The sequence below is a fragment of the Gracilinanus agilis genome, chromosome 5 (assembly GCF_016433145.1).
Source record: "Gracilinanus agilis isolate LMUSP501 chromosome 5, AgileGrace, whole genome shotgun sequence".
Taxonomy (NCBI): domain Eukaryota; kingdom Metazoa; phylum Chordata; class Mammalia; order Didelphimorphia; family Didelphidae; genus Gracilinanus; species Gracilinanus agilis.
Window position 1 is genome coordinate 32,893,497 of NC_058134.1, and position 24,743 is coordinate 32,918,239.

Here is a 24,743-nt window from a genome sequence, read left to right on the forward strand (position 1 = left end):
ATATATATATATATATATATATATCATGGCAAAAGTAGGCAAACTAGAAGGATTTTTATTTAAGACTGATATTTGTGGCTAGGACTATAGATATAGGGTATATTCTATTCTGAAATGCTCATAAAGCTGCCCAATGGTGAATTAGAACTTTCAGATCTTTTGTTGAGTCAGTCAATAAGCATTTATTAATTATATGATAGAAATTGTGCTAAGCAGCAAGGATATGAAGAAACCAAAAGGCAGTTTCTGTCCTAGAAAAAATCACATATCTAGTAAGGGAGAGAACAGTTAGTAAATTTACATTAACTAACATCTATACAGGATAAAGAGAGAAGAATTGAGAAAGGATTCTCATTAAGTGGGACTAGGAAAGGCTGTCTATAGAAGGCAAGATTTTAGTTAGACCGTGAAGAAAACCATGGAATCCAAGATGTAGATATGAGCGGGGAAAACATTCTAAGTACTGAGGATACCTAGGAAAAATGCCCAGAACCAAGGGATGTGGTGTCTTGTTCCAGCAACTGCAAGAATATTGATGTTACTCAATTCAAGAATATATGGTGAGGAGTACAAAGGCTAGAAAAAAAAGAGGATGCTAGCTTATGAAACAATTTGAATATTAAACTGATTTTTTGTATTTAATTATGGGGATGTTAGGAAGAAAATAGAGTTTATTGAATATATAGCAAATTTTGGTCAGAACTTCAATTTAGGGTAAAAATTATTTTGGTAGTTTAACACAGGATTCACTAGAGTGCAGATAGACTTGAGGTATGTAGACTAATTATCAGGCTATTAGAGGAGTCCAGATGTGAGGGCCTGCGCCAAGACTGTGGATGTACCAGAGGAGAGAAGGAGGTATATTGGGGAGCGATTTCAAGTATAAAATCAACAGGTCTTATCAACAGATTGGATATGAGGGGTGTGAAATAGTGAGAAGTCAAGGATTATACCTTTTGTGAGCCTGGGAGATTGAGAAGATGGCACTGCCACCAACTGTAATTAGGGAGTTAAGAGAGAGAAGAAGGTGGTTTAAGGTAAAAGATCTGGAGTTTAGTTTTGTATATGTTAAAATTGCTATTGGGTATTCCAGTTTAAGATGGATGAAAGGCAGACAGAGATGTAAGACAAGGTCATCAGAGAAGTTAAGGCAGAATACGTACAACTGAGAATCATCAGAATAGAGGGCAATTAATCCATGGCAGATTTTGCCTTGTGCTCTCTTGAAATCAAGGTAGATCTCATTCCTTTTAAAATTTAGTACAGCCTTATCTAACTGATCCCTGCTGACCCAGATATCTACCTCTAATTACCCTACTTGTTCTTAGCTTGGGGCTAGAATTGAATTTGGGGTCAAGCTCAGAGCTTCGATGACAGATAAACGAAGAATAGAATCCTGGTAGCAAAATTAATTTATGGTAAGTAGGTATCTGGGATCAACAAAGAAAACATTGGACAAGATGACTTCTGAGCCATCTTGCACTTCTAAATCTATAATCTCATGAATTAGACGATTGATCTCTTCCCATATGTATTTACCACAGTGCCCATTGTTCAGCAGAATGTTTGCCACAAAGTAGACACTAGAAAATTGGTCACAAGCTCTTGAAGAGTTCAAATCTGAGATCATGAGAAAGATGGAAGAGATTTGGTGAGAGAAGTGGGAAATAGCTCAAAAGGAAATAAAGAGGTTAAAAGACAGAAACTCCCAATTGGAGAAAGATGCCCCCAAATCAAATGAAATGATGAGCAAATTGGAGGAAACCATGAAAAACAGAATAAACCAAATCAAAAAGGAAAATCAAAAGATTATAGCAGAAAAACAGTCTCTAAAGACCAGAATTGGGCAAGTCGAAGCCAATGATTTCTCAAGACAGAAAGGACAAATAAAGCAAAGTCAAAAGTGATAAAATAGAAGGAAACATGAAATATCTCAATGAGAAATTGACAGATCAAGAAAACAGGTCTAGAAGAGACAATTTGAGAATCATTGGTCTTCCTGAAAAACCAGAAATTAATAGAAATTTGAACTCTATATTACAAGAAATTATCCAAGTAAATTTCCCTGATGTTCTTCAACAAGAGGGCAATATAGACATTGAAAGGATCCATAGATCACCCTCTACACTAAACCCTGAGAAGACAACCCCCAGGAATATAATAGCCAAATTCAAGAGCTTCCAAGTAAAAGAAAAAATTTTACAAGAAGCCAGAAAGAGACAATTCAGATATGAAGGAGCACCCATAAGGATCACACAGGATCTGGCAGCCTCCACACTAAAAGACCATAAGGCTTGGAATATGATATTCAGAAAGACAAGAGAACTGGGTCTACAACCAAGGATCACTTACCCATCAAAAGTGACTATATTCTTCAAGGGGAAAGTATGGGCATTCAACAAGATAGAAGATTTCCAAGCATTTGCACAGAAAAGACAAGGACTAAATGGAAAGTTTGATATCCAACCACAAAAACCAAGAGAAACATGAAAAGGTAAATAAGAAACAGAGGGGAAAGAAAGAAAAATCTTATTTTTAAATTTTCCTCTTTAAGGGCTTCAATAAGATCAAAATATTTGTATTCCTATATGGAGAAATGTTATGTGTAATTTTAAAAAACTTTATTCACTATTATAGTAATTAGAAGAATTATTCATAGGGAGAGGTTGGAGTACTAAATGGACTAAGATGATATGGAGGCAGGGGAGAAAAAAGAAGGGGTGAATAGTAGATGGCACCAAGAGAAACTTGAATGAATAAGAAAAATAGGATATTCTATACCACACATAGAGGGCATGGGAAGGGGACGGGATGAATACTATTATAAGAAGGAGAGTAAGAGAGCATTAAGAGGTAATATATAAACATTACTCTCAGTGGAATTAAACCTGAGAGGAAAGAGTAGCTATATCCATTGGGATATAGAATTCTATCTAACCCTACTGAGCAAGTCAGAAGGGATAAACCAAGAAGAACAGGCTAGTGTGGAGGTCAAGAAAGGGAGGGGTGGAGAGGGGGTAGGGAATTCATTAGGCCATAAAAATTAAAAAAGAGGAATAATAAGGGAGGGGGTGGAAAGGTAAGTAAATCACAGGAGGGGACAAGGGGGACTGGTTTAAAACAAACCACTGGTTTAAAAGGAAATAGCATAAGAAGAAAGGGTAGAACTAGGAGAGGATACCAAAATGTTGGGGAATACACAACTGATAATTATAACTCTCAATGTGAATGGGATGAACTTGCCCATAAAAGGGAAGCAAATAGCAGAGTGGATTAGAAACCAAAATCCTACCATATGTTGTATACAAGAAACTCATATGATGCAGATGGACATACACACGTTTAAGCTAAAGAGCTGGAGCAAAATCTTTTGGGCTACAACTGAAAAAAAGAAGGCAGGAGTGGTGATCTTGATTTCTGACAAAACCAAAGTAAAAATAGATCTGATTAAAAGAGACAGGGAAGGTAATTAAAAAGCAGTATAGACAATGAGGAAATAACAGTACTCAACATGTATGCACCAAATGATATAGCATCCAAATTCCCAAAGGAGAAACTGGCAGAGATCAAGAAGGAAATATATAGTAAAACTATACTAGTGGGAGATCTAAATATTCCTCTTTCAGATCTAGATAAATCAAACCAAAAAATAAATAAGAAAGAGTTAAAAGAGGTAAAGAAAATCCTAGAAAAATTAGATTTAATAGATGTGTGGAGAAAATAAATAGGGACAAAAAGGAATACACCTTCTTCTTCCTTTTTTTTCTTTTCTTACATTTTTAGACCCTTAACTTCTGTGTATTGGCTCCTATGTGGAAGAGTGGTAAGGGTGGGCAATGGGGGTCAAGTGACTTGCCCAGGGTCACACAGCTAGGAAGTATCTGAGGCCAGATTTGAACCTAGGACCTCCTGCCTGTATGCCTGACTCTCAATCCACTGAGCTACTCAGCTGCCCCAATATACCTTCTTTTCAGCTGCACATGGTACATTCACAAAGACTAACCATGTAATAGGTAATAGAAACATTGCAAACAAATGCAAAAGAGCAGAAATAATAAATGTAACCTTTTCAGATCATAATGCAATAAAAATAATAACTAGCAAGGGCATATGGACAGGCAAACCAAAAACTAATTTGAAATTAAATAGTATGATTCTTCAAAACCAGTTAATTAAGGAAATCATAGAAACAATCAATAATTTCATTGAAGATAATGACAATGATGAAACATCCTACTGAACTCTGTGGGATGCAGCTAAGGCAGTACTCAGGGGGAAATTTATATCTTTGAGTGCATGTATTAACAAATTAGAGAGGGCAAAGATCAATGAACTGGGCATGCAAATTAAAAAACTAGAAAGGGAACAAATTAAACATCCCCAGTTAACAACCAAATTAGTGATTATAAAAATTAAAGGAGAAATCAATAAAATTGAAAGTAAAAGAACTCTTGAATTAATAAATAGGACTAGAAGCTGGTACTTTGAAAAAAAACAAATAAAATTTACAAAGTACTGATCAATCTAATTAAAAAAGGAAAGAAGAAAACCAAATCATCAGAATCAAAGATAAAAAGGACTTCCCAGCTGTGTGACCCTGGGCAAGTCACTTGACCCCCATTGCCCACCCTTACCACTCTTCCACCTATGAGACAATACACCGAAGTATAAGGATTTAAAAAAAAGATGAAAAGGGAGACCTCACCTCTAATAAAGGGGAAATTAAGGCAATCATTAAAAACTATTTTGCCCAATTAAATGGCAATAAATGTAGAAGCTTAGATGAGATTGATGAATATTTACAAAAATATAAATTGCCTAGTTTAACAGTAGAAGAAATAGAATACTTAAATAATCCCATATCAGAAAAAGTAATTGAACAAGCCATCAAAGAACTCCCTAAGAAAAAATCCCAAGGACCAGATGGATTCGCAAGTGAATTCTATCAAACCTTCAAATAGCAACTAATTCCAATATTATATAAACTGTTTGACATAATAAGCAAAGAAGGAGTTTTACCAAACTCCTTTTATGACACAAATATAGTGCTGATCCCAAAGCCAGGTAGATCAAAAACAAAGAAAGAAAACTACAGACCAATTTCCTTAATGAACATAGATGCAAAAATCTTACACAGAATACCAGCAAAAAGACTCCAGCAAGTGACCACGAGGGTTATTCATTATGATCAAGTGGGATTTATAGCAGGAATGCAAGGATGATTCAACAAAAGGAAAACCATTCACATAATTGACCATATCAACAAGCAAACCAACAAAAACCACATGATTATCTCAATAGATCCTGAAAAAGCCTTTGACAAAATAAAATATCCATTCCTATTGAAAACACTAGAAAGTATAGGAATAGAAGCACCTTTCCTAAAAATAATAAACAGTATATATCTAAAACCATCAACAACCATCATATGCAATGGGGATAAATTAGAAGCCTTCCCAATAACATCAGGCATGAAACAAGGATGCCCATTATCACCTCTATTATTCAACATTGTACTAGAAACACTAGCAGTAGCAATTAGAGAAGAAAAAGAAATTGAAGGTATTAAAATAGGCAATGAGGAGACTAAGCTATCACTCTTTGCAGATGATATGATGGTCTACTTAGAAAATCCTAGAGAATCAACTAAGAAGCTGGTAGAAATAATCAACAACTTCAGCAAAGTTGCAGGATACAAAATAAATGCACATAAATCATCAGCATTTCTATACATTTCTAACACATTAGAGCAGCAAGAGGTAGAAAGAGAAACACCAATTAAAATCACTCTGGACAATATAAAATACTTAGGAATCTATGTACGGAAACAAACACAGGAATTATATGAACACAACTACAAAACACTTTCCAAACAATTAAAACTAGATATAAACAACTGGAAAATCATTGAGTGCTCATGAATGGACGTGCTAACATAATAAAAATGACCATTCTACCCAAATTAATTTACCTATTTAGCACCATACCTATCAAACTACCAAAACCCTTTTTTTTTCTGAATTAGAAAAAAAGTATAACAAAGTTCATTTGGAAGAACAAAATATCAAGAATATCAAGGAAAATAATGAAAAAAAAAACGTGAAGGAAGGGGGCCTAGCAGTACCAGATGTTAAACTATACTGTAAAGCAGTGGTCATCAAAATGATATGGTACTGGCTAAGAGACAGAAGGGAGGATCAACAGAATAGACCTGGGGTAAGTGACGTCAGCAAGACTGTCTATAATAAATCCAAAAAGAGCAACTTTGGGGACAAAAATCTACTATTTGACAAAAACTGTTGAGAAAATTGGAAAACAATATGGGAGAGATTAGGCTTAGATCAACGTCTCACACCCTACACCAAGATAAATTCAGAATGGGTGAATAACCTGAATATAAAGAAGGAAGTATAAGTAAATTTAATCAATACAAAATAGTATACTTGTCAGATCTATGGGAAAGAGAAAATTTTAAAACCAAGCAAAGGTTAGAAAAAAATACAAAATGTAAAATAAATAATTTTGAGTATATTAAATTCAAAAGTTTTTGTACAAACAAAAATAATGCAACCAAAATCAGAAGGGAAACAAAAAACTGGGGTAAAATCTTTATAATAAAAACTCTGGCAGAGGACTAATTACTCAAATATACAAGGAGCTAAATCAATTGTATAAAAAATCAAGCTATTCCCCAATTGATAAATGGGCAAGGGACATGAATAGGCAATTTTCAGATAAAGAAACCAAAACTATCAATAAGCACACGAGAAAGTGTTCTAAATCTCTAATAATTAGAGAAAACAATTCTGAGGTACCACCTCACACATAGGAAATTGGCTAAAATGATAGCAGGGGACAGTAATGAGTTGTGAACTGATCCAAACATTCTGGAAGGCAATTGGGAACTATGCCCAAAGAGCTCTAAAAGAATGCCTGCCCTTTGACCCAGCCATACCATTGCTGGGTTTGTACCCCAAAGAAATCATAGAGAAAAAGACTTGTACAAAACATATTTATAGTCTTGCTTTTTGTGGTGCCAAAAAACTGGAAAACAAGGGATGCCCTTCAATTGGGGAATGGCTGAACAAATTGTTGTATATGCTGGTGATGGAATACTATTGTGCTCAAAGGAATAATAAACTGGAGGAATTCCATGTGGAAAGACCTCCAGGAATTGATGCAGAGTGAAAGGAGCAGAGCCAGAAGAACATTGTATACAGAGACTAATACACTGTGGTAAAATCGAATGTAATGGATCTCCGTACTAGCAGTAATGCAGTGACCCAGGAAAATTCTGAGGGATTTATGGAAAAGAACACGACCCACATTCAGAGGAAGAACTATGGGAGTAGAAACATAGAAGAAAGACAACCACTTGAACACATGAGTCGAGGTGGACATGATTGGGGATGTAGACTCGAAACAATCACACCAATGCAACTATCAATTATATGGAAATAAGTCTTGATTGATGGCACATGTTAAAACCAGTGGAAATGTGCATTGGATATGGGGGGAGTGAGGGGGATAGTAAAAACATGAATCATGTAACCATGGAAAAGTTTTCTAAAAAAATAAAATATTTAAATCTTAAAAAAATAAAGTGTAGGGAGAAATGCTACTCTCCCACTCATGAAAAAACAAAAACAACTCTTGCTTTAAAATTTATAATATTGCCATTAAAAGAAAAAATATATTAAAAGAGCAACATTAAATTCAAGGAAAGTAATGCTTTTAAAAATATTCAACACTCTTACATTTGTACTATAGACAATATTGAAATAGTTTATGTTATCACTTCTGTTCTATGGGTCCTTTCATTTGGCTTCTAATTCTTTCCATGTTCTTCATTTCAACAAGTAGATTGGAAGAATCACAAATTCTTGTCAATGAGAAGAATTAATGAAAAAAATTGCATTTCCATACCTACTTTGCATATGATTCTATGTTTCTTCCTCTTTAGATATTTATAGATATTTATTATTCATCCCTGTTTGTGTGGTGATCCAGCAGTTTTTATTTCAACTAGCATGCCTGTTCTTGATTGCATGCCTGTCCTTTCCAAGATGCTAGCCCAGGTAAAACAGTCCTTTGTTTAGGAAATTTCCCATTTTGTAAGGGAAAAAAGGACAGGAGGCATCAAAATGCTGTAAGAGTTAGAGGAAGTTGGACTCCTGTCCAGATTGGAAGATTAGAGAAGATTTCACAGGGAATTAAATGGTAATACTAAATATTAGCATTGGGTAGAATTTTACCTATTGGATTTGTGGAAGAGAATTCAAGATATGAGAAACGGTTTGAGATGATGCTGGAAATCGAGGAAGTGTTTGGTTAGTTAGCCAGACCAATTTGGCTAGGACAGAGAACACAAGAAGAAAAATAGCATGAAATAAAGCGAAAAAAGGAAAACTGGAGAAAGGTAATGAGGTTGGTAGAAAGGAAAAATGTATCACAACAGGACTTGAGCTCAACTTCTGTCTCGGATACCTACTGGTTTTTTAACTCTAGATAGGTCAATTTATCCTCCAAATGTTCTAGGCAAGGAAGACTTCACTAGAACAAAGGCCTAATAAAAGTTCATTGACTTTCTGATTATAAATTTCAGGGTGATGCTAATCTGCTTTGCTAAAGGGAAGGAAACAAGAATTTATCAAGTGCCTTCTATATGCCAGGTACTGTGCTAAGTGATTTACAAATACCATTTTCTTGGATTACCTAATATATCATTGATTGGTAGGGAAAATTCCTATACTGATGAAATGATAGGTCTAATGTAAATAGATTGATGAGTAGACAGAGGAATGAATGAATATGCAAATGCATACATGGATAAACAAGTTAAACTAACAAACAAAAATAAATAAATGAATTAATAAGTGGATGGATGGATGAATAAATAATAAACAGGAGCCAGATTGTGGAAGGATCTTGTATACTAAGCTAAGAGGTATAAAATTTGTTGATGGTTCTCTGTGGAATTATGAAAGTTTGTTGAGGGGAATGATTCGATCAGCTACTTAAAAGATGCTTCTGGCATTGATGGATAGGATAGATTGTAAGAAGAAGAAATCATTGATGAGGCTACTGGTTTGGAGGCCGGTAAAATAGTTTAGATGGGAGGAGATGAGGCACTGAACTAATAAATTATTCAAAACAGAATAGAAAAAGTAGTCATGGAGGTAGGCAAATATTATGAAAGGTAGTTTAAATAGGATTTAGTAACTGATTAGATGTGGAAAATGTGGAAGAATGAAGAGTCAAAAAAATAACTCAGGTTTTGAGTTAGGATGAGTAGAATTGCAGTGTTATTAGTGGAATGTTGCCTCATCATATCAGTCAAACAATTGCTACCATTCAAATAACTAGCTCAATTGGACTGATTAATTAAATGCTTTGGGCTCATGTAAATGCTGAGTATAGAAAAAATATTATTAATTAAATGCTTTCGGAGTCATATTTTTGTAAATATACAAAATAAGATGGATATGAATTCTGATCTTACATATAGTCATCTATTTATCTATTATTTGTCTAATCTAACCTATATATATATATGTACACATATATATATACTATTCATATAATCTATCTAATTTATCCATTATTTATATATATGCATCATTTCAGTTGATAATGGTTAACTGATGGGGTAATGATTTTTCTTGATCTTTGATTTACCTTCATTTTATTCTCTCAGATCCATGTCAAATCTCTTTAACCTCCTAAACCTTCCAATCCCCACTCAATTCAATTCAGTTCAGTTGAAACCAGTTTGATTTAATCCTTATGAAATGCTGGATTTCTCATGGGTTGAATCAGCATACACCAAACATGTCTAGCAGTTTCTTTCACATAGTACACAACATCAGTATTCATGAAGAGGAAACAGAGGAAAATATGACCTTTCATCTGAAATACATAATCTGTGTTTAGATTTTAAAGTAGTATCGTCTGTAGAAACAAATCATGTGAATTCTCCCTAGACAACAGACACGGGCTTCTTACCAATTTGTAATCTCAACCCTAAAATTCTGGGGTTACCTCCCAATTAGCATCCCAGAGGTACAGCTATCAAGCTGATAAAGTTTGCCTGCCTAAAGGCTCTCTCTGTGTTAAAGGTGAGTCTTTGTTTATCTCTTGAAAATACTTTTATAGGAGGCTGTGGTAGCCATTTCCAATATGGAAAGGGCCAGTTGATCAGATAGCAACAAAACTAATGAAAAGCCTCATGGAAGTGACAGCAAGATTAATTAAGTTCCTCTGGCCGTATTCACGTGTGGCTGTGCAGAGTTCCTTTGGGTACTGCTGCAGTTAAATGGTATTCATGGTGACAAATATTGTAGATTTCCAGAACTGACACTTTTGAGTCAAGGGTAAAAAACACATTTGGTGCTTTTATCCAGTGGAAAAGAATCAGGAATCAGTTCCTTTGGATAAATTTTATGATCAGAATGAAATTGAGAGCTAATTGAAAAAATATATATAGAAAATGGTAAAATCTCCTGGTAAACATGCCTGTCTGCTTATTTTAAGTACATTGGACATTTTGACATATATATATATATATATATATATATATATATATATATATAATTTATATTTTGACATACGTATATACACATACACACACATGCACTTGCAGAGTTTGATGCAATATATACAATTATATGATAGGAATGCTCAATTATTTTGTGAATCCTTGCAACATTGCTGCCCAGTTGTGTGCTATGTTTTACTTGTGTCTCTATGTGGAGTATACTGCTGTTGTCACAGCATGTTTAAAAATGAAATGTCTGTGACCTCAAACATCCAAAAATTTACTAGAGCCGTACTCCATTTATCTTGAAGGGCTGCTATTCTTCAAGGCAAAAGAAGAAATCCAATGTAATGTTCTCTTCTTCCATTTTGTTTTCAAATACATTTTTCCCCTTTTGGATTCTGAAAAAGCTGCCCAAGAACCATAAATGAAATTTATCTTAAGAAAAATTGGAAACCTCTGAAGTGTATGAGATCTTTCAACCAGCTACACAAGATCTATTAACCTATGTTATCGTATTTCCAAGTGTCTTTGGTGGCATATTATTACATTCAGCCCCCGGATATACTTCGAAGTTCATTTGTTGGCTCATCCACTCATTCAGCAATTTTTTTTGTCACCTGCAAAATGAAACCCAAACTCCTTAGTCTGGTATTTAAGGCCCTAGACAACAAAGCAGCCAAAGTGCATAGAGCACAGAACTTGGCATTGTGTAGATGGGAGTTTGAATCCTGTCTTGGGAACTTACTAGCTCTTTGTCCCTGGGCAGTTCAGTTAACAACACTCAGACTTAGTTCCACCATTTGTAAAATGGGATAATAATAACACCTATTTCCTTTGGTGGTTTTGAGTGTTTAATGAGATAATATTTGTAGAGTGCTTTGCAAACCTTAATTATGACAAATAAATAAAGAATAAATAAACTCTCTCATTACTACTATGATTGTGCTCCTACCTTCTGCATTCAAATTTATCTTCCAGTTTTCTTCCATATTACCATTCCAATTAAGTCAGATATCTTATTTTCTCCTATATTTCGACAGTCAATAAACATTTATTAAGCATATATTATATATTAGCCACTGTCTTTCCCTTCTATTCATCTTGTGAAGAGTGCCTTTATCTCTGTTCATCTAGGTTCTACCCTTCCTTCAAGACAGAAATCAATTTCACCCTTTTTTGGTGAGCCCCCAGAATAGCAGTTCACAGTTATAATAGTCACATAGATACCAAACTGGAAGGAATTTTTAAAATCAACCTCTTCAACTCCCCTCATTTTAATGAAGGAGTTTAATGAAGGAGTTAACTTAGACCCAGAAAGTTTACATAACAACCTTCTACCTCTTGCCTCTGGGCTTCAGCAAGGCTATTCCTCACACTTGGAATCAGTGATGTGTTAGAGCCCATAGGCAAGAGATGGAATAAAGTTACTTCAACCCTCTGGTTGGAGTATAAAGGCATAAAGGTTGGAGTATAAAGTCACTAGAATTTTCTGAATAGGGGAGCAAAATGTTCATAGATTCTCTGATATTTATTTTAGATTTTGGTAGCATTATCTTTTTTTTTTCAAATTTATTGTCATCTCCTTGAATGCAGGACTTTTCTCATAGATTGCTCAATCCTTCTCTATCATCTTGTCTTATTGCTAGCAGGTGCTTAGAAAATGTTTCATGATCATAATTGCATTGATTGAACTGATGATCGGTGTGTCCTGTACACTATGCAGTGGTATGAAGAAAGAGGGACACACTGGCCCACCCCTTGAGGGGCTGTTTATTTGGAGAAATGACACACATGAACCAATTAAATCACTAAAAGAAGTAGTTAACATGTTTGTCTAAAGTATGTACAAAGTGCTGAGGGTGCCAAAATAAGATGAGGCATTGGGGTTGGGTAGGGACAAGAGGATGCTAGAGCCAACTTTTAAGAGGTCAGAGTTAAATATTAAATTTTCATTGTGGAACATTTACAATTTATAAATTGGAAAACCTAATAAATCACAGTTTGAATTATTGCTGTTTATTTTGCTGAAGATCTGAGAAAATGATAAAAGTGTATTTTACATCCAGTTTCTCCTAAGTTGTTAAACATTTGCTAGCACAACCTGGTTGGAGATCATGGACTTAGAACTGGAAGCAACATCAGAAGTCATCTACCACTCTGTCCCCCATTTGACTGATGAACAAACTGAGGTAGAGAAAGGTTATATAGCTTTCCAAAGTCAGACATGTAGATGACATTAGAGTAGGAAGAATTTGAATACAGATTCCTCTGAACCAATGTGCTCTTCCAGGCAACACTTCAGGGAAGAAAGTTCCTGATGCCTATTTTCTCCATAAAAAAGATAAATCAATAAGAATAAACAAATTTGGATAATTTCATATGTTTTCTGTCATTAGGGTCAGTTGCTACTGATATGAGTAAAAAATCAATATAATCTGGAGTGATGATTTAGAAAAGAGTGGGTAATAAATATGGCCTCAGACACTTCCTGTCTATGTGACTCTGAGCAAGTCATTTGACTCCAGTTGCCTAGCTCTTGCTGCTTTTGTGTCTTTGAATTGATTCTAAGACACAAGATAAGGCTTTTTGTTTTTGTTTTTATTTTTAAATAAGGTCAGATATCTTGAAATATGACCTGGTCTCCCTAGGTGTCAATACTTCCCAAGTGAGAAAGGTTCAATGTCCCATTGGAGAGGATGGACAGGTCTAATTGTACAAATTGATTCACAAAGCAAAATAAGACCCCCAAAATCTGAGATCTAGAGAGATAAGGGTTATATTGTATTATTGAAAGCCCTTGGAGGATGGAAAATCCTTTAGGATAACTTTCAGAAATTGGGAAGAGTTTGGCAAAGTATAGATTTTTATCTCACTTTTAGTCATTTTCTTGAAGGCAATTCCTGAAATCTAGTCATAAAGATCTCAGGCATTAAGTCTCCCTGGGATAGAAAAACCACTTATCCTGTGTCTAAATCTATATGCTGCCAAACATCCGGACATGACAGTCTAGAACAATCAAACTAGGCATTTGGTATAGAGCTATGATTGAGACTCCTTATGTCTGGGACAAGTTCAACTGAATGGATTTCCATCGGGGCAGAGGAATGGGAAGGGAAAGAATAGTCTTCTCATGAAGTTATGCCAGAAGAAGGAATAGCCAATACCTTAAGAGTATAGCTACTGCCCTCATCACATGGCAAATGAACTCTGACAATCTAACCCCTAAGACCAATCAAGAAGGCATAACTCTGGGGAAAATGGGCCAACGGAGCAATGAAACCCTAGGGATAATGATGGGGGTCTAAATGAAGGATTGGGAACAGTCATTTACTGCAGTCCAGAAGAAAAACACTGAGTAGTAGTGGAAGTAGCTCGTCATAGAGTGGATAGAGTAATGGACCTGGACTGAATTCATATTTGATCTTTGAACACTTAGAGTTGCATGACCCTGGACAAGTCACTTAACCTCTGTTTCCTATTCTTCTTCAACTATAAAATGAGGTCCCAGTGTTGTTGTGAGGAGCAAAGAAGATAATATTTGTAAAGCACTTAATACAGTGCCCAGCACTTAGCAGACCCTCTCTAAATACTTATTCCCTGTATTTAGAAATGTTTTATGTCAAGTTAGTGGCCAAGGTGGGAAAAAAGACAAAAAGCCTTTCATCTTTTGCCTCAGTTTCAGCTCTGTTATTGCCATACATGTGAAAGAACTACCAGATTGATGTTCTTTGGTTTTATTTTAAATTCATTCTTTTTTTTGTTTACCATCTTAAAGTGCATGCCTAATGCTGCTTAGCCCAGAGTAAGAACATAACAAATTCATATTGTTTGGTTAATTGATAACTATTAGAAATGTTCTTTATCGTACTTGTTTTGCAGCCCCACTTGTGCCAGGAAAAGAACATCATTTTTTCCCCAATTCTTTTTTTGCTCTAAAATGAAAAGGGATCTATTGATATGAAACTATTTTTCTAATAATACTGTAATGTTAAATATTTTCAGTGAGGAGTTTTAGCTTTCCAGATTTGAATTAGTTGCTGAATCATCTAATTCCATGTTAGGTATAGAAGCCAGTATTCATATGCTTTAAAAATTAAAGAAGTAAGGGGCAGCTGGGTAGCTCAGTGGATTGAGAGTCAGGCCTAGAGACAGGAGGTCCTAGGTTCAAACCTGGCCTCAGCCACTTCCCAGCTGTGTGACCCTGGGCAAGTCACTTGACCCCCATTGCCCACCCTTACCAATCTTCCACCTATGAGACAATACACCGAAGTACTAGGGTAAAAAAAAAATTAAAGAAGTATCAATAGGATTTGTAATTCATTATAAAGGAGAAGGGGATTTAATAGTTCTGGGATACAAAGGGCTGTTGCTACAACCCAGATCATTCATTGTTCTGTTTGCCTTAAGTTCAAGATTCCACTGGCTTTTATTGCAAGTTATAAAATTAATCCAAACAGCAAATCTGATCCCTGATGATGATTTTTGTTTAGGAAACAGAACTGTGGGAGTCAGCACAGTATAGCAGCAAACGATCTAAGTTTTAGGATTGTCACTTTGGGATCAAAAGGCACTTGGGATGTCAGATAAACTAACCTCTCTTATTTTCAGATGAAGAAACTGAAACTCAGGTTGTTACCTGCCCAAAACTATGCCTACTGTAAATGACAGAGGCCAAATTTGAATCCAGGCCTTCTGAACGCAAAACAAGTTTTCTTTCCATTTGTTCATTTATTTCAATCCTTTCTGGTTCTTCCTGACCCTGTCTGTGGTTTTCTTAGCACAAATACTGAAGTGATTTTCTATTTTCTTCTCCAGCTCATTTTACAGGTGAGGAAACTGAGGCAAACAAGGTTAACTGACTTGCCTAGAGTCACACAGCTAGTAAGTGTCTAAGGCTGAATTTGAATTCAGAAAGATGAGTCTTCTCTGTGCACTATGGAGCCACCTAGATACTCATTTTTATTTTGCTATTCCTCTTCTCTTAGAGGGCCTTGGTTTGAATCCCAGATCTCTTAAAGTCCTCTTTCTAAAGTAGGGGTCAGCAACGTATGGCTCTGAGCCATATCTGGCTCTTTTGAGGGCCAAATATGGCTCTTTCTGCAGGAATCATAAAGTCAATTTTTTTTCAGGCTCTGTTACAGGAGCGCTCACTGTGAGCACCGTACAGCTCACGAAATTACATCTTAAAAAATGTGGCGTTTATGGCTCTCACAGCTGAAAATGATGCAGACCCCTGTTCTAAAGTTACTTCACCTTTCTACACCTCAATTTCCTTATCAACAAAAAAATAAATAAATAAATAAATAAACAAAAAAAATGAATGAATGAATGAATGAATAAACGAGGGTGTTGTATTTGACGCTCTTGTAGATCCCTTCCTGACCTATGATCTAATAGTATTGATTTATTTATAATACTAAGCATTTAAGTTAGAGGTCTTGGACAGATTTCACAGAATGCTTGCTTTTTAAATATTTTGATAATTGTATGTCCATATAATCGGTTTCTGCTGTAATTTTATTTATTTTATTTTATACTTTTAATATCATTGCTCTGGGAAGGAGTTCATAGGCTTCATCAGACTGCCATATGGGTCCATGAAACAAACAATGTCAAGATTCTCTGATGTAAGTAATAATCTGTCAGTGTTGTTTTCAGGAAATTCTTCCTAACATTCTTTCCTGTATTTGTTTTTCTTTGTTGTTGTTGTTTTTGCTTTGCTGGAGTGACCAGTCCATTTATGATATTGGTTTGAGGGAACTCTGGGTGTGGAAACTCCCTCTGGCAATGTAAAACCTGCAAATTAAGAGTACATAGGACATTGAATGGGGAAAGCTAAGAGATGAAATAATGTACCCCAGCTATCATGTATTCTGATTAGGTCTTCCTTCTTTTAAGGCAGAGACTCTATCTGTGATTCCAGGCTTTCTCTCTTGCCTTGGATGATTCAGATGACAAATCTGGACTCACGGATAGAAGACACTTTAGGGTCTACTTGCTTTCTTTATTGTGCTTCTCAAATTTAATGGGAGAGACAGGCTGTCATCCGCGGGGCAGAAGAGGACAAACTTTTCTTTGTGGAGAGTATCCTATGCTCTGCCAACAGCCTCCAAGGCAGTTCCCCTTTAAGGGTAAGAAGGCTTTTCCTTCTCTGTACCCCTCCTCCGCCGCCCTGACTGCCTGGAAGAAGAGCACCACTTGGGAATAATCATTATTGCCAATTAGGGATTTGGGAGGTTTTCATTGATGGGTGGTTTTTACTAATCGCGGTTCTTCATCTTTGTGAGTTTAAAACAGAAAAGTCACCGATGAAAGAGGATGATTGTAAGCTTCCTAATTTACCTGTTTATTTATTTATTTTTTCCTTCCTCAACTGTGCCAGGTAATTTAGAGGGGAAAAATCTCAATTACGCCGTCAGCAGACCCTTGAGCTCGCTCTGCTTCCTCACCAGGAAGGGCATGTGTGTGGAGCAGCTTAAATGCATATTTGCCAATTGGCATACTTCATAAATCAGCATATCTAATTCGGGTGTTGACTGGGTTAATTTCTAGCTTTACCCTCCCCCCACCTTTGTTTTTTCTCTGGGGTGGTTCTAACAGATTCCTCCTCTCCGCGATTTACCCAAGCTTACTTTCTCCTCTTCCTCCTCTTCCCTCCGCTACAGATCCTACCCATCTCCTCCTCTGTCCTCAACTCCCCACTCCCGCTCTAACCTACTCCACCCAGCCCAGGCAGGCTCTTTTCTTCCACTCTCCATCCGCGAAGGTGCCTGTTTAAAATATATAGAAAAAGAACATTAAAAAAAAAAAAAAAAGGTTCAGAAAGCGACGTTTGGTCCAGGCTGGCTTTTGGAACCCCTCAATGAGACGCTGTTTTAGGGAATTAGAGGAAAGGGGGGGGGGGATCTGTTTGTAGTACTCTGAGTCCTGATGTCACAGGCTGAGCAAGGACATAACAAGGAGGAGTCAGATTACAGTAAGAATGGCCAGTGCAGCATAAAGCTCGGAGTAAATGCGAAATCAGACAGGGATCGTGTCAGGGAGAAGGAGGCAGTCTGCAAAGCCCAGCGTGGCTCCGGGGGAGCCAAGCACACTGACTGATTTCGTTCGCCTCCAGAGCTGCTTGCTCGCCCTTTCGCTCTCGCAGTCTCCATGCCATGCCGGGGAAATTTCCACCTAACATAGCATGAAGCAGTTCCGCTCTCGGTGCCAGGCAGCCCGGCGTAGGGGGAGCTGATGCCGAGGACGCAGCGGTGGGATTCCAGCTGTATGATTAATGAGAAACATAATGTATTTTGGTAAGTGTGAACCCCCGATGATGTCATTCGGGCACGGGCTCGGGCTCACCTCTGATCAGTGGAGGCAAGTCTCTAAAAGGGTTCATCTGCCAGAGAGAAGGCATCTCTCTCTCTCTCTCTCTCTCTCTCTCTCTCTCTCTCTCTCTCTCTCTCTCTCTCTCTCTCTCTCTCTCTCCATTTATTATTAGTATTATTATTTCGGTGGCAAACACTTAAAATACGCAAGGGTTAAATGGGGGGGGGGGGGCAAGCGCGCTGGAGCAGCGCTCGCCTTTTTCTGGGCATTGCCTGAGCTGGCGCTAAGCTTGAGTGATTTAAAAAAAAAAAAAAAAAAAGATAGAGAAGCTGAGTGGTGGGGGATGCTGACCCCCGCCCACACCCCCACACAGCGCCCCTGCTCTCTCCACCAAGTTGCGCTGTAGTCTGTAACAGAATTTGAAATGGCCCGGAATCATGGAAAGTTGCCGACAAACTTAATGGGATATAAAGGAAAAAAGTTCCCGTCTTATTTACGATCCAGGAGTCTTGGTCAATATCAGGGTTTCATGAAGCATTTGCTTTTGGTGGATCCTGAGGCAGGAAGAGAAGAGGGTGGTGGGTGGGGAGGGGGGGGACCCAACAACCAGCCTCTCATTTACAGGGCTTGAGCAGTTGAGAACGCTCCACTGTTCAGATAGATCCCCGGGTTCTGGGTCTGCCTGAAGGCAGCGTAGGGCGAGACGAGAGAGAGAGAGAGAGAGAGAGAGAGAGAGAGAGAGAGAGAGGGAGAGAGAGAAAGCCTATATGTGTAGCAAAGTAATGTAAATAGAGCACAANNNAGAGAGAGAGAGAGAGAGAGAGAGAGAGAGAGAGAGAGAGAGAGAGAGAGAGAGAGAGAGAGAGAGAGAGAGAGAGAGAGAGAGATCCCTGAGCTGTTCGATATTTGGGCAGGCGAGTTGAGTGTCTCAACGGAAACCTCTCTGGGATTTACAGCGGAGCCGCCTGGTAGAAGCAAGCAGAAAGCTTGGTGGGGTACAGAACAGCCTTGGCTAGCCGGTGCTGCATTCCCTCGCTGGGGTCTTGCAATGAAATGCAATGGAATGCTGCAATTGACTGTAAACTGACTTCTGGGCAAGGAAGAGGGAAGGAGGAAGGGTTGGGGTGAATTAGCCCAGAAGCGGAGGATTGACATAGAGACACTTTGCTGCGCCTGGAAGTTATGCTTTCCTACTGTAAGTCCACCCCCCCCCACCCCCAACCCACCCAGAGTGGGCTTGAGCTATTATGTACTTAATGCTGAAATGTTTGCATGTCCAACCGGAGGGAGGATGTGGATGGATGCCAAGAGAGATACTCCAGTGGATTTCTGGGTTTCCACCAAATAAGAAATCCAGAGTTCACTTGGAACTCATTTCTCTTTATAAAAGTGTTTCCTTGCTCTTTGGGTGGATTTGCATGGCAGCAGTTTTAGTCTCCATAGAATTTTCCTAGGGGGGTATTTGCATTTGTATTTGGTTGCCAGTGTACACAGAGAGAGTGGGAGGTGGAGGGTAGGGGGAGAGAGAGAGAAGGAGAGTCAGAGAGAGACAGAGACAGAGAGACAGACAGAGACAGAGAATGTGGAAGAGCCAGAATTAGGAAACCTAAAAAGCCTTCACTTGACAGCAGTCTTGATTCCCCTGTAATTTGTGTCATTAGAAAAGATGTTTGAAAAATGCTTAAACGTAATTCAGGAGAAACAGTTCCTTTTTGTAAGCTAATTTGTAACAGCATCTAAGCTTTATCCACTTCCTCCTTTTTCAGCCGGTGGGCATAAGATCATTTACTGGCAAAACTGTAATTAGATGTGTTAATCATGAAATAATTGATTAGTAGCATTTGTATTATTATTAGTATTTTGCTTTGAATAAAGGGAAACTAGCTCTTCCCTGTAGACCAAAGAATACTTAATGGCTGTTATTGTGTTGTACAGTGAGTGGTGAGAGTAGGTTCTGGTTGTAACTGAAGTTATATTTTTGGTCTTTGGCACCAGTTTCCTATGTGATTGTGGCAAGCAACTCCGGTTAACCAGCTGAGCTACATGGTTAAGAAGTGCTAGCTAGAGGTCAGCCATATGCAATTGGATTAAAATGTGGCTATTATAGAAATGTTCTTGGGGCCAGATCCTGTTATTATCATTTTGCCGATCCAGGCTGCTGGCAGTGCAGGCTGATTCACCAGCTAATTTATTTCATTGTATAATGTAGGTTTTTAATAGTACAAATTGAAATGTGGTGTCCTACTTGAGAGGGAGCCATGCTCCTCTGAAGAAAGCACAGCTGAAGTTTTCCTGGTGGCATGAGGGGGCAGCAGTCTGGAGACCAAAGCCTGTGGTTACCTTCTTTCTTCGCTGGAAGGGAAACATGTATGTTCAGGAATGCTGCTTGTTTGAAGGTGATTCTAGGCATCATCTTGCTCCCTTTCATAGATTAATACGATGAAAGCTGAGTTCTCATCTGTCCCCAGTAGAACACACCCCACAATTGATGGCAAGAGCTTAACAGCATTGATGAAGCATGTGATGATCTTGAGTGTCTAATCCTAATGAATACCTGTAGGCTTCCTGCCGTGGGGAAGGCAGTTCTCACTCTGCCTTAGAGCTAGTTAATCCTAAATGGTTATCTTTTTTTCTATGCTTCTGCCTTATAGGACTCCCTTTTGGTAATTCATCCTGTTGCATGTGTACTTCTACCACTGTGGAGCTGTGTGTGTGTGTGTGTGTGTGTCTCTCTCTCTCTGTGTGTTCTGCTTATGAGAAATATAGGATGTACTCTTGGGACTGGAGGAAGGGTCTTGAGGACAGAAAGGGGTGCCATTGTCTTCCTTTTGTTACAGGAGGCCTCCTTATCCAGCTGTTTTAGGTTAGAGAGAGGATTGAGTTAAGGGACAGAGTGAACTAGCCAGGCAGTCAGGCTGGGGCAGGCTCTCTTTTCATTCATTGGGCTATATAACATTTGACCTTCTAGAAACATGTGCCATTCTCCCTTCCCCCTCCTCCCCCCAGGAACCTTCACTGTGCTCTCTGGACCCCTTTAAAGGCTCTTTGCCTTACTGGCCTGGCACCCTATTTCCCACTTCCCCAAGTCAATCACACTTGATGGGAGGAGAAGGTAAAATTTTAGATCCCAGGAACAACTCTTGAATTTGAAGAAAGTAGCTGCTTCAGAATCCGCAGGCTAATGGACCCTTTTAACAACTTCAACCTGACTCTTATTTTCTTTTGAAATTTCAGTGACTCTATTTTCAATAATTGTTCATTTGCACTTAATGATGTGCAGTGATTTAAGAGTTTGCTGTTCAGTCACTGTGGAGACTTCTGTTACTTATTCTATCGATCCTTCATTCATTACTCTGAGTTAAATACAAGGTGGGGGTGGGGGGGAAGAAGAGAAAACAAATCTCTGGCAGGTTCATCTTCCCAGGGTTTACTGTAAAACAAATGAAAATAGTAAATACTTGCCTTGCGTTGCTCCCCATAAATATTTCAAGTTGTTAAAAACGACATTTGCCAAGGATGAGTGACCTTTAATAATTTATCCAGAGATAAAAGAAAGGCTGCTGGGAGACTTCTCCCTTGATTAGAGGAGAGAGGCTGTGGGTGGTTGTCGGTGCTGGCTACACAGAGCTGATGGAATAAAGAACTCATCGGATTCTGCAGCCAGTGCTAGGGAAGGTGCATGTGTTAGGAGCTACAGATTACTTGCTTGAGCACACCAACCCTGCTTACTCGCGTCTGGCAGCAGGATCGTTGCCATGGTCTAACTCTTACTCCATACATATCAATGACCCCACCCGACTGGGACTCATTTCTCCAAAGCTAATGGAAAATAGCATTGCTACCAGTCAGGGCAAAGAACACCTGGGATCCATTGATGGCCAAAGTAGTAGTGCTGGACTCATCCCTTGCCTAAGGGAGAGAAAACCAGGGCACAGATGATGGGTCTCTGTAGGCAGGTTCTGCATGGTTGGAAACCAATAATGTGTTATATGGCTGAAGACAATCAAGGAAATACTGCAGTGAGGTTGCAGTTTGGATGGGTTGTGGGAAGCTTTTTGAAAATCCTACTGTACCGTCTGCCTATTTACAGTGAATCCATGTTGTATTCCTTATAGTCCACCCCCAGGAAAATATGAGCACCTGGAGGAGGACAGTTACCCTGTTTTTGACTTTCTTAGTATTACCTAGCACAGTGCCAGACACCTAGAAAATATGGAATAAATACTTGTTGACTGTCAACTGTCCTAAAACAAACAGACACAAACTAAATAGATATTAAAAAGTAACAGTAATAACAAAACAGAAAGACTTCGGTATTTGATGATGAGTAGAAATGTTAATTAAACCTGGGTGGAAATCAGGGACACTTAAAGGGTGAGTCACCCATTCAAGCCAAAGCTCACTGGGTTTTTTTTATTTTTTATTTTATTTTTTTTATGACTGGGCGATATCTCTTAGACTATCCAGGTAGCTTCAGATAGAGTGAAGAATTAAACAACATGCTTCTCCTGTCAGAGAGAACTTCAGAGAAGGAGTAAGCAAAAAAAGGAGGGGGGAGCATAGGGAGGGGGAGGGGGAGGAAAAGTCTCGAAGGAGAATTTCTGGAGGATGCCAAGACTTGAGACCCTGGCCATAGGTGCCTCATTGGTTTGTTTGAACAAATTAAAATCAGACGTTTTTGTCTCAGAGGCTGCTATACACTATTCCATTTTCCCAAAATGTGTCTTTGTCTCTGTCTCTTGACTTTGTCTCTATTTCTGACTCTCTCTGCCAATGCATATGGGGACATGGAGATATGAAGTGACTTGACTAAGGTTACACAGCTGACATATTAGAGTCAGAATTTGAACTCAAGTCTTCCTGACTTATAGATTCAGTTCCCTGTACTATTGACTCTTACATATACATATGACAACATGCATGATGGATGAATGTACATAGTTTTACTATATCCACATGCTCATGTTTGGTTATAGATGGGAATATACTCCATATTCATATCACATGTATCCTTTTATATGTGCATACATGCATATGTATATACATATAATATATGTAATAGTTGCAGATTGCATGCTCTCAAAATGTCATAATTTCCATATTATTAAATTGCTACTTTAACTTTTATCTATGGATCCAAGTGTGTATGTGTCAAGAGACATGTAAAGTTCAGGTCCACTCTGTTGAAAAGCATCATAAAGTAAATAAATAAAAAATCCAAGGGAAAATGAGCCTCAAAAATATTCTCTTAAATACTTGATTGTCTAGCTAATTTTAACAAACGGTGTGCGATCAGTTCTATGTCATATGTAGAGATATAGATATGAATTTGAGATTCTTGCTATATTCTCAAATTCTAAGCTCTGAAATCCATTATATTTTACACCTTCCCAAAGAATACTTTTATTTAAAAATATAAACACACACATACAAAACACCAGTTTCTTAGTGGCTGTAATTATATGGAAATGAAGCGAGTTTATTTAAGGGATAAATTCCCAAATCCATGAGCTAATAACGACTGACAAAGTTACCCTTTTGTGGGTGGCATAATTGTTCCAAAAAAACAAATGAAAAATTTAAATTAGTGGTTTCCTGCTTTCATTTGAGAAGATTTGGCTGCAGCTGCTGGTGACTAGAACCTCTCTTTATTGGACTATGCATGTGTACGTGTCCATGTGTGTGTTTGTATAAGTCTATTTTTGTGTTCTTATGAATTTTTGTGCATGTGCTCAACTATTTGGATGTTGAATTGTGCCTAGATAACGTAATGACAAGATGGCATCTATTTCACCCTTATATGTATTTTTTTTCATAATAGACTTTGTTCCAGTTGGTAAATCTTCTTTAATATTGTTTTAAAATGCTAAAGTGGTGATTTACTAAAATGGACAGTATGGTATTTATGTGAACAGCCAGTTCAGAACTGCTTCATGTATTTGATTGTATTGTGTATGTCTATAATATCAGGTTTTAAGAATGGTATCACAGGCTTAGGAAATAGTGATGGTTATATAAGCAGAATCCCATTTTTACTTTGACCTTGTAAAAGGGAAGGTTCCTATTTGTAATAGACCAGTAACATTTCTTGAAACCTAGTAAAAGTCATAGAGCCTCTCCCTATTTTTGTTTTGTTGATTATTTTATAAGATATCTTTTATGGCACAGTTTAATTTTGCTCCTGATTTTCAGATGATTTGTGACATTAAGAGAAAATAGAATATGAGACAGATCTAGAATGAACCAGCCTTAGAATATTTGGGATTCTCTTAGAAAGAAATTACCAGATTACAAATGGGAAGAGGCTTTGCTACTTCCCTTGTCCTCAGGCTTTCCCTTTGTTTACTTTTCTCAATTAGAATATAAATTCCTTGATGGCCAATGTTCTGCTTACCTACACTTGGGTCCCCCACACTTACACTCTCTCTCCTTCTCCCTCTCTCTCTCTCCCTCCCTTCCTTCTCCTCTCCTCTCCTCTCCTCTCCTCTCTTCTCCTCTCCTCTNGGCAAAGGGTATGCACAGTTTTAAAGCCCTTTGGGGCCTTAAAATCACTTTCTAGAATTGCTGGTTTTGTTTACAACTCCATCAGCAGTGTGTTAGTGTTCCAATTTTCCCCTCCAGCAAATATTATTTTCTTTTTCTATAATATTAGCCAATCTGATAGGTATGAGGTGGTACCTCTGAATTATTTATATTTGCATTTCTCTAATCAAAATGGACAGGACATTTTTCATGTGATTATATGATTTCTTGATCTGAAAACTGTTTATTCATATCCTTTGACCATTTGTCAATTGGGGAATTATTTTGCATTCTTATAAATCTGACTCATTTTCCTCTGTATTTGAGAAATAAGGCTTTTTCCAGAGATATTTACTGAAAAAATTTT

At 37.7% G+C, this 24,743-nt stretch overlaps 1 protein-coding gene across 1 annotated transcript in view; it reads left to right on the top strand.

Moving 5' to 3' along the window:
- Window positions 1-18,748: 18,748 nt before the first annotated feature.
- ZNF385D (zinc finger protein 385D) overlaps window positions 18,749-24,743 on the top strand; it is a 356,739-nt gene continuing 350,744 nt past the window's right edge. Inside the window, exon 1 of the mRNA XM_044679406.1 lies at window positions 18,749-19,049. Within this exon, the coding sequence (XP_044535341.1) occupies window positions 19,037-19,049 (13 nt within the window). The 5' untranslated portion in view covers window positions 18,749-19,036. The remainder of the gene's footprint in view (window positions 19,050-24,743) is intronic.